This window comes from Carassius gibelio, chromosome B16 (assembly GCF_023724105.1).
Source record: "Carassius gibelio isolate Cgi1373 ecotype wild population from Czech Republic chromosome B16, carGib1.2-hapl.c, whole genome shotgun sequence".
Taxonomy (NCBI): Eukaryota; Metazoa; Chordata; class Actinopteri; order Cypriniformes; family Cyprinidae; genus Carassius; species Carassius gibelio.
In genome coordinates this window covers 23813750-23827199 of record NC_068411.1, presented here as the reverse complement: position 1 = coordinate 23827199, position 13450 = coordinate 23813750, and the positions used below count along the sequence as shown (strand labels likewise).

Sequence of the window (13450 nt, the reverse complement as noted above, 5' to 3'; positions counted from 1 at the left end):
CAGGTGCTGATTTTCCTGTTTGTTGTGTGCTGTGATTACCTGTGGCGCAGGTAAATGCGTTCAGGGTCGTGGGGTGGCGCCGTTATGTGCAAGTACCTGCGATTCCTTCCGCAACAGAAAGAAGGAAAAACTCTCCAGTACTTGCCGATGCATGGACTACACCCGTAAAACCAATTATTTAATAGTTTTACACGTGTTTCTGATATATGAAACACTATATCCAGAGTCGTTTATGCTTTTATAGAAATAAGAAATCGTATCGGTGGAATATCAAATGGACGACTAGTTAAATCCTGGAGTTTCACCTGAAACCTGCAAGATTTCCTCGAAGAGTCCACACAGGACTGAAAGTTACACAGGGTGTGATACAGGAAGCACCTTTAATTCATCATGGTAAGTGCTTTTAAAACCCAATAAAACTTAAGATCCTTATAAATTGAACTAAGAGATTAAGAGCTGCAGCTGGCTCTGTACACAACGTTACTGTTCGACGTCTGCTACTATAGAAGTTGCATTTTAACTAGTCAAAACATTTAAAAAAAAAACATTTATTCCATTATTTTCCTGCCTAGCAAAGTAAATACCAAATCATTAGTATGGTTTGAAGAAATAGTCCGGGAATAACTTCTGAAATGCATAGGCTAGCTAGATATTTTGGTGGCCAATGTTTTGCCTACCAAAAACTCCATAAAAACTCGGGTTTGGGACATCATATAAAGAAGAAATCTGACTAGAAAATGTAAATCAGAGTAACTTTAGAAATTCCTGGATTACATTTGAGGACAAGGGAAATTCTGTTGAGTGTCAGTGAGAGCACAAAGTAATGATAGTTTGAATTCAAAGTCATATTTATGGGAGCCCAAAGTTTCCTCAGAATGATTGCTAATGACTTGTGCAAGGAGGATATACTCTTATTTTATTTTTCACACATTTAATTGGCCATTTCTAATTCTTAATCACCCGACTAGGCATTTTCATTTGTTTATGATGTGAGGGAAAGAAATATGGCTCACGTTTTGTTATATTGCTGCACTGCATATGGCATATGACTTAATGACATGCTCATGAAACTGTATAGCTTTAAAGAACAGGAGTAGTTTCCTTGTTGTAATAGTCCTGTCTTGTCAAAGTGTAAGACGTTTTAACGCTTCATAACAAAGTATTTTAGAAATGTCATTTCCTCCTCCATGCACAGTTGGCTGGCTTAGTTAATCAGTATATTCTTACACTTATTAACCCTTTAATTAACTTGTTAACTTATTAATTCTGCTCAACAGCAGCCCTCTTGTCTAATGCAATGCCGCCAAATGCATGAAGTAGCGAAATGCATTTAAATAATCTTTATGTAACCCAACAGTATGTCAGCATTCAATTGCATATGAAAGTGACCATATGAATAAGCTAACTCTCTCTCACAGGGGAGCAAAGACAAATATCACTGGCAGACCCAGAATGTGAAGGTCAGTGGTGTGGACGACATGGTCCTCCTCTCCAAGATCAGTGAAGATGCCATCACCGATAACCTGAAGAAAAGATACATGGATGACTTCATTTTTGTATCCTTATGTCTGTAATAAACCGTAATTATTTGGTTATTTGGTCTGGCATATTTAAATATACGCTACAGTTGAAATTGAAAAGTTTAGGGTCAGTAATTATTTTGAAAATAAATTAATGTTTTTTTTCAGAAATGATGCGTTAGCAGCGATCAAAAGAGACTGTAAAGACATTTCTAATGTTGCGAAAGATTTGTGTTTCAAATAATTTGTTTTGAACTTTTGATTGTTTCCACAGGAATATTAAGCAGCACCATTTTCAACTTTGATAATAATCGAAGTGTTTCTTGATAGACATCAGTCATAATAGAATGATTTTTGAAGTATCATGTGAAGTCAAAGGAATAAAATTCATTTATTTTTGCCATAACCACAACTCTTCAGACATACATAGGCCCAGTGCTGATATCGGTGAACCCTTTTAAACAGCTGCCATATTTCACAGATCGTGAGATTGAACTGTATCAGGGAGCCGTAAGTACAATATACATTTCCTATTAGTGGTCATCCAGGGGAAGAGGGTACATAACTCTAAATATATGGATACTAAATGAAATTAAAGTTTGATGAATAATCATTCCTGCAGGATAAGGCATTTAGACGTGTCCATAGAGAACAGAGCAATGCCACTGGATGCACAGACTTGACATTTAGCTCGAAAATACTGCCTATAAATCTGTATTTGTTAATGTCTTCCCCCGGATGGCCAAATCATAGAGAGTGCATATGCAAATCAGGAAGTGTTACTGGTTACGTAATAATGGCTCTACCTCAATTTCATGCAAATGTGATTTTTAATTTTCCAGGACAGTTGTGTTTGACCCTGCAATGTGTGTGTATTCTGTCATTCGCAGGCGCAGTATGAGAATCCCCCCCACATCTACGCTCTAGCCGACAATATGTACCGCAACATGATGATTGACTCGGAGAACCAGTGTGTCATTATCAGGTCAGGGGTCAAGGATCTGGCGCCCGCACCCTGAAACACCTTAGTTTAAAGTATTGTAAGGCATCAAAAGTTTGAATTATACGTGATCTGAATGTGTTTGTAATACAGCGGAGAGAGTGGAGCTGGAAAGACAGTGGCAGCCAAGTACATTATGAGCTACATCTCCAAAGTCTCAGGAGGCGGACCTAAAGTACAGGTGAGTTGTTTTTTTTTTTTTTTTTTTTTTTGCTGACTTTAATGTTAAGTGACCATTAACCAAATGTCAGAAAATGGCGAACATGCAAATTTGTAGCTTTAATTGTTGAAATATTTACTTAAAATCTTAGGGGGTACTTCCAGTAAATATTTTAGGTCAGACAGGTTTTGCTAACAAACAGGTTTTGTAATCCATTTGTTAGAAGACCATTTGTTTAAAGAGAGCCTGGTTGAACTCAACCCAAAATTCATGAGAACTAATGGGTGTGGTTGTTTCTCTTGTTAATATTGCCCACATTCTGTGCTCATTGTAGGTGAAATATAGCACTTTTAAAATCACCTAGACAGTTATCTGACAATGATCTTTTTGTTCCTCTGTGACACTGAACACTTCATTTCCAGTCAGCATCAGCAACTATAAAAATGTAATGATTCAAAAAGTGTTGTGTACATATCTCATGTGGCCCATCTGAACTGTCTGTGATGTCATGTTGTTTCCTCTTTTAGCATGTGAAAGAGATCATTCTCCAGTCCAACCCCCTCCTCGAGGCTTTTGGGAATGCAAAAACCGCCCGCAACAACAACTCCAGTCGCTTTGTAAGTCTTGCTGCAATGATTCATCTCAGAAGAAATGTATTTTAGGTCTTTTTAATATTTTTTTTTTTTTTATCATTTTATTCCATTATTTAGAGTTAAAATGTTTAATTATATATATATATATATATATATATATATATATTACAAACTATCTTTGTATTAATAAATATATATATTTATTTATTTTAATAAATACATATAATTTTTAATGAAATATGTATCTTATGAATATATTTTGTGTAACTGGTAAAATAACATTGAAATTAATTCAGTCATATATTAATATTTATCAATTTTATTATTTACATATTTTTAGAAGGAACATGTAAGGCTCTCTGTTGTTTAGTATCTACAATCAGTGTGCAATCCAGGTCTCAGAATGTCATCTGGAGCATGCTGGTTCTCAACATGTGCTAGCTTGTTGGCTCCTTGTTGGCTGCAGGATTTGTTTGTAGGACTGCAGTTTGTGTGTGTGTGTGTGTGGGCTGAAGTTGTAGTTCACTAGGCTATACTGTTCGTTTCTTTTCTGCAGCGGTATGCTGCCAACACATGCATATGCAATAATGTCAATGCACAAGCTTTGAGTTCACTGCATATTATATTTATTTCATACCTCAGGGAAAATATTTTGAAATTCAGTTCAGCCGAGGAGGAGAACCTGATGGCGGGAAGATCTCCAACTTCCTATTGGAAAAATCCAGAGTAGTGTCTCAGAACCATGGGGAAAGGAATTTCCACATATATTACCAGGTAAAGCAGTGAGCTCATAGAAACACATCCAAGAAAAGGTCACTTTAGTGTGTGATGTGTTATGCAAGCTGGCGAATTGTTGTGTGTCATGTTATGGCAATGTGATTTAATCTAGTTTAGGCCAGCTGTGGATTGGATTGTGTCATATTAGTCAGCATGGAAGATTACTGAAATTGGATAAAATTCCTGTAAGTTGTTGTTAACAATGTGTCTGTATCAGCTCTTGCAAGGAGCCACCAAGGAGCAGAGAGAGAATTTAGGCGTCACAACCCCTGATTACTACTTCTACTTAAACCAGTCTGAAACCTACATCGTGGAGGATATTAATGACAAGAAGGAGTTTGAAGACACAATGGTGGGTGTGAAGCATTGAATCCCCTGATAGAAACCTTCTGCTTGTGTTACTGCCATTCAGTATAAACATAAATGGTATATTGCATTTTTAGGCTGCCATGTCGGTGGTCGGCCTGTCTCTGGATGCTCAGGACACCGTGTTGCAGATTGTGGCAGGAATCCTCCATCTTGGCAACATTGCTTTCAGAGAGGAAGGCAACTATGCTGTGGTGGAGAGTGAAGACTGTGAGTTTATGCTTGCATTTTATCGTTTAGTTGGTCTGTGTATCTGATTCCAAGTGAGAAGTAGTACAAAACAAGCAATTCTTGAGGAGCTTGTGGAAAGATGTTTATTTTAGCTAATGAATTGGCTTTCTCACTCTTCTGCAGTCCTGGCATTCCCGTCTTACCTGTTGGGAATCAATCAGGACGGTCTAAAGAGCAAACTGACCAGTCGCATCATGGACAGCAAGTGGGGTGGTAAAACAGAGACTATTTCTGTCACCTTGAACACGGAGCAGGCCTCCTTCACCAGAGACGCACTGTCCAAAGCCCTGTACTCTAGACTCTTTGACTACTTGGTTGATGTGAGTCCATTTAAATGACTATAAAAATGCTATCGGGTCAGAAAGATTTTATTTGTATTTTTTTAAAGAAAAGAGTATTACTCCGCAAGGAAGCCTTTGGTTTATGAAAAGTGAGAGTAAAGACATTTGTTATGTTGCAAAAGACTTCTATATCAACAACAACAACAAATTCTGTTCATCAAAAATATTTTGCAGCACATCTGTTTTCAACATAATATTAAGAAATATAACTTGTCTACCAATGAGCATATCAGAATGATGCTGATGAAAATTAAATGGAATAAAAAATATATATATTTTTAAAATAGAAAACAGTCATTACACACTTTAATATATTTCACAATATTACTGTTTTTACTTTATTTTGATTAAATAAGTGCAGCTTTAATGAGCGCAAGTAAAAAAAATTAAATAAAATAAAAACTTTTGAATGGGAGTATATGTCTCAAAAGGCAAAAGAAAAGTAATTTCAATTAGTTTGTGCTTGTGTTTGAAGGCCATAAACAAGGCGATGCAGAAAGATCATGAGGAGTTAAACATTGGAGTTTTGGACATCTACGGTTTTGAAATTTTTCAGGTGAGTTAATTTGTGTTTTCTAAATGCACCTCTTCTTTTTTACTCGTCTTGTTCATTTTATAAGTAACCACATGCCTTTACCTCTCTAGAAAAATGGATTTGAGCAATTCTGCATTAACTTTGTGAATGAAAAACTGCAGCAGATATTTATTGAGCTCACACTTAAAGCAGAGCAGGTGAGAATTTAGTTTTTTAATAAACGTATACACACACAGGTCTCAAAGGAGATTTTTGCTGATGTTTTCCATCTCATTTGCAGGAAGAGTATGTACAGGAGGGAATCAAATGGACACCTATTGAATACTTTAACAACAAAGTTGTATGTGATTTAATTGAGTCCAAATTGGTGAGTTTACACTTGTACACTTGTAGCATCAAATGGGTGTCATATGCATAACAACATCCGTTCAACTAATGAAATCTTGGGTATCTTAATAACCCAGAATCCTCCTGGCATCATGAGCATCCTGGATGATGTGTGCGCCACCATGCATGCAAAAGGAGAGGGTGCAGACCAGACTCTGCTGCAAAAACTGCAGTCGCAAATTGGCACTCATGAGCACTTCAACAGCTGGAACAAAGGGTTCATAGTTCACCACTATGCAGGCAAGGTAAGAGACACTTTTCAAATGTTTAAACAGAGCTATATATAAAATCTTTAGCAATATAATAAATGGTAAAAAAAATCAGATTGTATAAAATGCACTTTTCTGATGGCTGGCAGTAGTATGGATGCAACACTGCCCCCTACTGCGGATGAAGTGTGTGTGTCATACCTATGTCATTTTATTTATTAAACATTTACTAATATTTTCTGTTTCAAATCTTTTTGTCACCTTATAGGTTCCATAAAACATCACTAACTTTGCAAATCCATAAATATTTACATTGTTGGCTTGTTTGACAGCAGTTTAAAATTTGCTGTAATTTTGGAGATTTTTTACGGAATGGATGGTTTTTAAATTATCAGAATTCCTATTAATAAGATAAAAGCACTGTCAAATCTTCTAAAATATTTAATAAATGTCAATAAGGGAGTATTAATTATTCATTAGGAGTTCTGTGTGCCTGCACATTGGTAACATGAGTATTATACGACAATGAATCATCTGAATTTAGATGCCTTGAGTGTTTTAGTGTGCTTCCAGCGAGTCACTCTGATATTGATTAATTTCTTGGTGAGAGTAATAAGAACCCTTATTTCCAGGTGTCTTATGATGTGAGCGGCTTCTGCGAGAGAAACAGGGATGTGCTGTTCAATGACATCATCGAGCTCATGCAGAGCAGTGAGTTGTAAGTGGTCATCTGGTTATTTTTACTAGTATTTTAGCTAATGTCAGCTGGATTATAGCAGAAGCTGTTTTTTTTTTAAACTATATTCACATCTTTTTATTGGTATTTTGTGTGACAATAGAGACTGAAATAATGATAACAAGGTGAACAGTAGGATATTGTCCATTTATTAATCCTTTCCACAGTCTCTCCATTCATATAAACTCAGATGGACAGGAAAGCATTAAATATAAATAAACAATAACAAATTAAATCAAATAGATATAACTAACCAATATATAAGTAAATAACAACAACCCTCAAAAAAGATGACAAGCATAACATGTTGCCAGTTACAGGTGTAAAAGTTAGGCCTTTTAATATAGTCCAAAAAGGATCATAAGTTTTATAAAAAGATTTGAGTGAACCAGAGAGTGAACATCTTAACTTTTCAAGTTTGATACCTTAAAAAAAAGTCCTGTCTCCTCCTGTCATGTGTTGGGGGTGAGGGGTGCTTCCACTTTAGAAGGATAGCTCGCCTGGCCAAGATTGTAGCAAAAGCAACAACCTTTCTATCTCGGGCTGTCAGATCAGGTCTAATGGATACTCCAGAGAGGGCTAACAAGGGATCAGTGTCTATATTAGTGTTGAGAGTTTTATTAAATGTATCAAATACACCTGACCAGAAATCTTCCAACTGTGGACATGTCTAAAACATATGCAGGTGATCAGCAACGGTTACAGGCAGCGCTTCTGTCTGGGGAAAATGTAGAAAACTGGGCACTGGTCAGGTGAGCTCTGAACAGGATTTTACACTGCATCAAACCATGCCTAGCACATAAGGAAGAGAAGCGTGCCTGGTTCAAGATGTTATGCCATAGATCCTCTATAATAGTAAGTCCTAGGTCATGCTCCCAAGTATCTTTAAGAGTGTCGGTCCACATTTGTCTCGCGTAGCCAGACCTTCAGACTGAAAAAGCCTTGCCCTGGAGGTTTTTAAATCTCCAAGGCTCAGAAAGTCCCAGTTGAGAGGTGTAGTTCAGCACCACATTGGCTGACCTAGAAAGAGTAGACTGGTTGGGGGAAGACCTGTCGAGGGAAACATCTCGGACCAGGTTAATATCTTTTTAAAAGCCCCTAAATGCACTCATGCACCAATGCAGAACATCTGCAGTCTTGCAGTAATTTCTTAATGACATTATAAATCACATAAATAAATCACAAAATAAATATGGTGTAGCATTTTTATGGAGGATAGTATGGTTGTTTATTTTTTCTTGTGAGAGAGATTCTGTGGTGTATTACTTCACTAAAAGGCAGCTCTATGATTATTTCTTCCATGTGCTGGTAAAGAGTAAACAGTATTAGGGCTTCAGAGAGGTTTGAAATGATTGGTCTCTTTTTCTGGTCATATCCATAGTGCCTTCATCAAAGATTTGTTCCCAGAGAACCTTGAGGCTGAGAAAAGGGGCCGTCCCACCACTTCAGGTTCAAAGATTAAGGTAAAATAACTGATTTCCAAAACAGAGAAATGCACACTTGACTAGAAATATTCCTACAATTGGATTTAAACCATGCATTATGTTTCAGTTCCTAACAAAGTTACTCGGCAAGCTTGCATTTAGTGCCTGGCAAGTGTGCTGGATGCTGTGTATAATTACAGTTTTGTATGATACATGAATGTGATGTTGTGCTCTTAGATTTGTGTTATGCAACTGTTTATTTTTTTTTCTTACAGAAACAGGCAAATAATCTGGTCCAGACGTTAATGAAATGCACCCCTCACTATATTCGATGCATCAAGCCCAATGAGACCAAAAAGCCTCGCGACTGGGAGGAAAGCCGCGTCAAACACCAAGTAGAATATCTGGGATTGCGGGAGAACATCCGGGTTCGCAGGGCTGGATACGCCTTCCGACGCGCCTTCAAGAAATTCCTGCAAAGGTACAATCCGCTCTTAACAATGCCTGTCAAGATGCCAAATGATATATATATGAAAATTTGACATAATATAACTAACTATTCCATTATATTTGCTCAGATATGCCATCTTGACCAGAGAAACGTGGCCTCAGTGGCGAGGAGATGAGAAACAGGGTGTCCTGCACCTTTTAAAATCTGTCAACATGGACTCAGACCAGTACCAGCTGGGCAAAACCAAAATCTTCATCAAGGCCCCAGAATCTGTATGTACTTTTTTTTGTAACTTGACAGTAGTGATGTGAACCGATAATGTTACAGTTTTAATTTAATGGGATGTTTTCTTCAAATACGAGAAATAATAACTTCATTCATTAACTGAGCATCTGTTTTTTTGCTGTTGTAACTGAATTTTTTAGAAGTGGGTCAGTTTATTTTAGCCATGGACAAACTGAATTACTTTGCAGTTTGGCTACGTAAATGCATTCCTTTGGCGATGTGCAAAAGATTAAAAGTAATTCAGACTTAAGTGAATATTATTCAGCTGTGGTTCACATGGTTTCTTGTAGAACTATGTTTTTAAAAACTTTTTTTTAGTATAAGTAGTGTGAAAAAGTGCATTTTTAATGCCCAGATGATGCACTTAATTAATCAAAAAATGGTAAAATGTTGGACAAGACTAAATATACTTAATATAATATAATTTGCATACTAGACGACTGAGTATGCCTATAGTGTGTCATTTGTTACACACCTAACACTGTGAGTGGACGCACTTGTCAAATTTGCTCTGGTCATTTTGTGTTTTGCATTTTGTTCATATTCTGAAATATTTTGTTGATATTCAACAGTGATGACAATGAAAACTAAGCGCGATTATGTCAATCTTTAGTTGTTCCTGCTGGAGGAGATGAGGGAAAGGAAATACAACGGATATGCTCGGGTAATCCAGCAAGCCTGGCGCAAACACATCGCTGTGCGCAAGTACGTCCGGATGCGAGAGGAAGGTAAGAGTTCATTTAGATTCCTCTCTTTGATACATACAGAAAAAGAAACGAGTTCAGATCCCATTGCTCTTTGTAGCCCATCTTCTGTATCAGTCAGTAAATATGGACAAAAGACTCAAATCTAATATATAGGGCCTTTGGATTAGAATCAGATGTACTTCATTTTCAATCACACTCATTCTGTAATGCTTTCAGCCTCTGATCTCTTGCTGAACAAGAAGGAGAGACGAAAGAACAGTCTGAACCGCAATTTCGTGGGAGACTACATTGGCATGGACAACCATCCAGAGATTCGGCAGTTTGTGGGTCGTAGGGAGAGGGTTGATTTCGCCGACGTGGTGGTCAAATATGACCGCAGATTTAAGGTTTGACTCGACGTCCCCTGTAACATTCTGTTTAGTAGTATTTTGTGCTAGTTTACTGAACCAACAGAAGTTTTATTCATCTGACACATACTCGCATGCTGTTTCAATGCCCACAGACTGTCAAGCGTGACCTCGTTCTCACCCCCAAGTTCCTCTATTTGATTGGACGTGAGAAGGTGAAACAGGGTCCTGAGAAAGGCCAGATTCAGGAGGTCTTGAAGAGAAAAATAGAGGTGGAAAAGATCCAATCCGTCTCTCTTAGGTACTCTCTCATATAATGTGCATGATAACCTTTAGGCCTTGAAAGATCTCCCAACATAAAAAAGCTTCAAAATGATTAATAAATCATACATTTAAAGTAGAATGAAAATAAAGTTCTTTAAAGGGATAGTTCTGTAATTCTGTCATCATCTGCTCACCCTCAAGTTGTTCCAAACCTGTATGAATTTCCTCCTTCTACTGAACACAAAATATATTTTGTAGAATGTTATTAACCAGTTTCTGATTCCCATTGACTTCCATATTTATTTATTTTTTTAATAATGTTGAAGTTTTGCTTATCTACATTCTTCAAAATATCATACAGGTTTGGAACAAGGTGGGTGAGTGAATGATGCCTTTAAACAAGCATTTAGGCAGGTTTTTATCATTTCTAAATTGAATATGTATGATGGGTTATTGATCAGTTATTGTATCTCTCTTTTCTCAGCACATTACAGGATGACTTCTTCATATTGCACGAGGATCAGTACGACAGTGTGCTGCAGTCTGTCTTTAAAACGGAGTTCCTCAGTCTCCTGTTCAAGCGTTACGAGGAAAAAACCCAGAAAAAGCTGCCGCTGAAGTTTAACAACATGTGAGCAATGTTTCCCTCGCTGAGAAATTTACTAGGTGCTGTATTATTCGGAAAAGTAGGATATGTTGATCTTGTAATTTTAACATCAAACATTTTTCTCTACCAGACTTGAATTTAAGGTAAAGAAAGGAGGATGGGGTCCATTTTCATCTGCGGGCTCCCGACAGATCCAGTTTCAGATGGGCCAGGGTGATGAAGCAGTTCTGAAGCCCAGCAGCAAAGCCCTGTCTGTCAGTATTGGACCCGGTCTGCCTAAAAACGCAAGTGAGTCTATGTTGAAATTTTGTGTTGTAGTAAAAATATTTTAAAACCTTACAACACATATAGTATCACAAATAAGTGGTCTTGAGACACCCATTTTGCATATAATTTTAAGATCATGAAGAAATATCCCCATTCAAATTTTTTTTTTAAGATTTATTCTCAGTTTATTTTATCAATGCAAAGCTGAATTACTCTAGTCTTCAGGATACACGATCCTTCAGATTAGAAATAATTCTGATAAAAAAAAAAAAAAAACATGCATATGCTTACAAACGTTCTTATTGTTTTCAGTGTTAAAATCAGCTGTGCTGTTTAATGTTTTTGTGAAAACCAATTGTTTTAGAAAGTTGATTGAATAAAAAGTGAGATTAAAGACTTTTTCTAATATGTCATAATCATTTTCGCAGGACCCACTCGCCGTGACAACCGAAAAAGCAGGTACATAGGGAGCCAAAACCACAATGCAGGCCAGTATTCACGTGGTAAGACCCCAATTTTAGATATTTTACAAAGGTTTCAGCTAAAATGTTTTAGAAGTCATTTTAAAATGTTCCTATGGCCTGTGATTTCAGAACCTCCCAAGTCTGCTAGTCGAGGAAGAGGAACCCAGGGGCAGCATGCCGGTAGAAACTCTCTGCTCCGCCAGCAGTCCAGTAAGGATCAGCCCACCCTTCCCAGACTCAAGGGATCTCGCCGCAGTGAACGCGAGAGCCAGATCTACACTGATATGGACTTCATGAACGTTCCTGATCAGGGCGTGGCTGGGTGAGATCACAGAGCAACTGACAGCAACTAATTACAAGATACAAGCAATTGGAAGAATTCTATCCTAAACTGACTAAAGACTTTTACAATCTTAAAACCACAGATCGGTATGTTAGTAATGGTAACACAACTTTTTACGAAATGAATTCTGTCGTTCTGTTTGTTATTATAGTATTTTATTTCTGTTTTCAGTATCATTTTAATTTAATTCTATCTTCACTCTGTCAGTATTTGTTTTTCCAGAGATACCTAAAGCTTAAAATAATGTCAATTGTTTAATAATTTTACTCTATTTTTAGTCGTAGAAATTTAGTTTCAGTTTTTATGAGAATGTTTAATTACAATTGTTATTTCAGTCTTTCGAAGGAAATATTCCCTTTGTTTTCTCTCAGAATGCATCGCAGACGTTCAAAAGAGTACAAGCCTCTTCCAGGTTCAGGGGGACCCAAACCCAAACCCAGACCCCGCACCCCACAGTGCAGAGCACTCTACGGTTATGATGCTCAGGACACAGATGAGCTCGGCTTTCAAGCAAATGATATCATAGAAATCATACATGAAGGTAATCTATTTTTATAATATTGAAAGTGAATGTTGTACAGATTCTATTGGGTGAATGCTGCACTAACCCAAGATGTGCTGTCTGCCCAGATCCCTCAGGTTGGTGGAAAGGCCGGCTTCGGGGAAATGAAGGCCTGTTTCCTGGCAACTACGTTGAGAAGATCTAAACTGGCTTGCTATTTGGACAGAATGTGTTTCATAAGCAGAAATTCAATCACGAAGGACAAAGCCTCTGCATTATATCAAAGCATCATATCCCCAAGATCACTGATGTTTACTATACAAGGTGCAAAGATGCCACCCTGACAAAGATGTGTTGATAACTTGCTAATAATTACTTTTATAGAAAATAATGTTAGACGTAACTGTAGAAGAAAAACTATAGTACTGTTTCACCATGTTACCCAATGTAATTTTTTTTAAATATATGTTGTTGTTGTTGTTGTTTTTTTTTGGAAAGTAGATTTAATTAATATTTTAATGTATTTTACTAGATTTGTATTTTAAAGATCCAATTTCTACTTTTTTACTGATATTGTACAGTTGTATAAAATCAGAGAAGCTGTTTTCACATACTTGGATAAAAAAATAAAACGGAATAAATTTTCTGGTAAAAATGTTTTCATTATAAACATTAAAAAAAAAAGAAAATCTAATTAAACAGCAAAATTGAGGGACTTCTAGTTTGCATTTGATTGGACACAAATCTGTGTAGAACAGTAGTTTATTTTTCCCTCAGAAAAATATTTTACAATTCAAATGTCTATTTTAGATGAAATATCAGAACACTTAAACTTTGTCAACGTTTAGGAGAACACTAGCACAGAGAAGAGATTGGATTGGATCTGTTTTTCTGGTTGCTCGTGTGTCCACAACAAACTACATTTCCCGGCAAC

The 13450-nt window shown here is 36.9% G+C and overlaps 1 protein-coding gene across 1 annotated transcript; it reads left to right on the top strand.

Annotated features, from left to right (window-relative positions):
• Positions 1–22: 22 nt before the first annotated feature.
• Positions 23–13161, top strand: LOC127974988 (unconventional myosin-Ie). Its single transcript, XM_052578661.1, has 27 exons — positions 23–393; positions 1419–1556; positions 1941–2030; positions 2411–2505; positions 2614–2701; positions 3208–3297; positions 3916–4047; positions 4268–4402; positions 4494–4626; positions 4771–4967; positions 5464–5544; positions 5634–5720; positions 5804–5890; positions 5988–6155; positions 6752–6837; positions 8237–8318; positions 8555–8760; positions 8858–9002; positions 9629–9743; positions 9939–10108; positions 10225–10370; positions 10818–10964; positions 11071–11228; positions 11636–11710; positions 11801–11993; positions 12386–12555; positions 12645–13161. The coding sequence occupies exons 1-27, from the start codon at positions 391–393 to the stop codon at positions 12719–12721; spliced, it is 3294 nt and encodes a 1097-aa protein (XP_052434621.1). The 5' UTR covers positions 23–390; the 3' UTR covers positions 12722–13161.
• Positions 13162–13450: the final 289 nt, after the last annotated feature.

Bases quoted from the DNA above. Each gene is read 5' to 3' on its own strand.
- LOC127974988 (XM_052578661.1), top strand. The intron at 2,702-3,207 runs GTGAGTTGTTTT...TTCCTCTTTTAG, and splicing joins GAGGCGGACCTAAAGTACAG to CATGTGAAAGAGATCATTCT. The intron at 8,319-8,554 runs GTAAAATAACTG...TTTTTCTTACAG, and splicing joins CTTCAGGTTCAAAGATTAAG to AAACAGGCAAATAATCTGGT.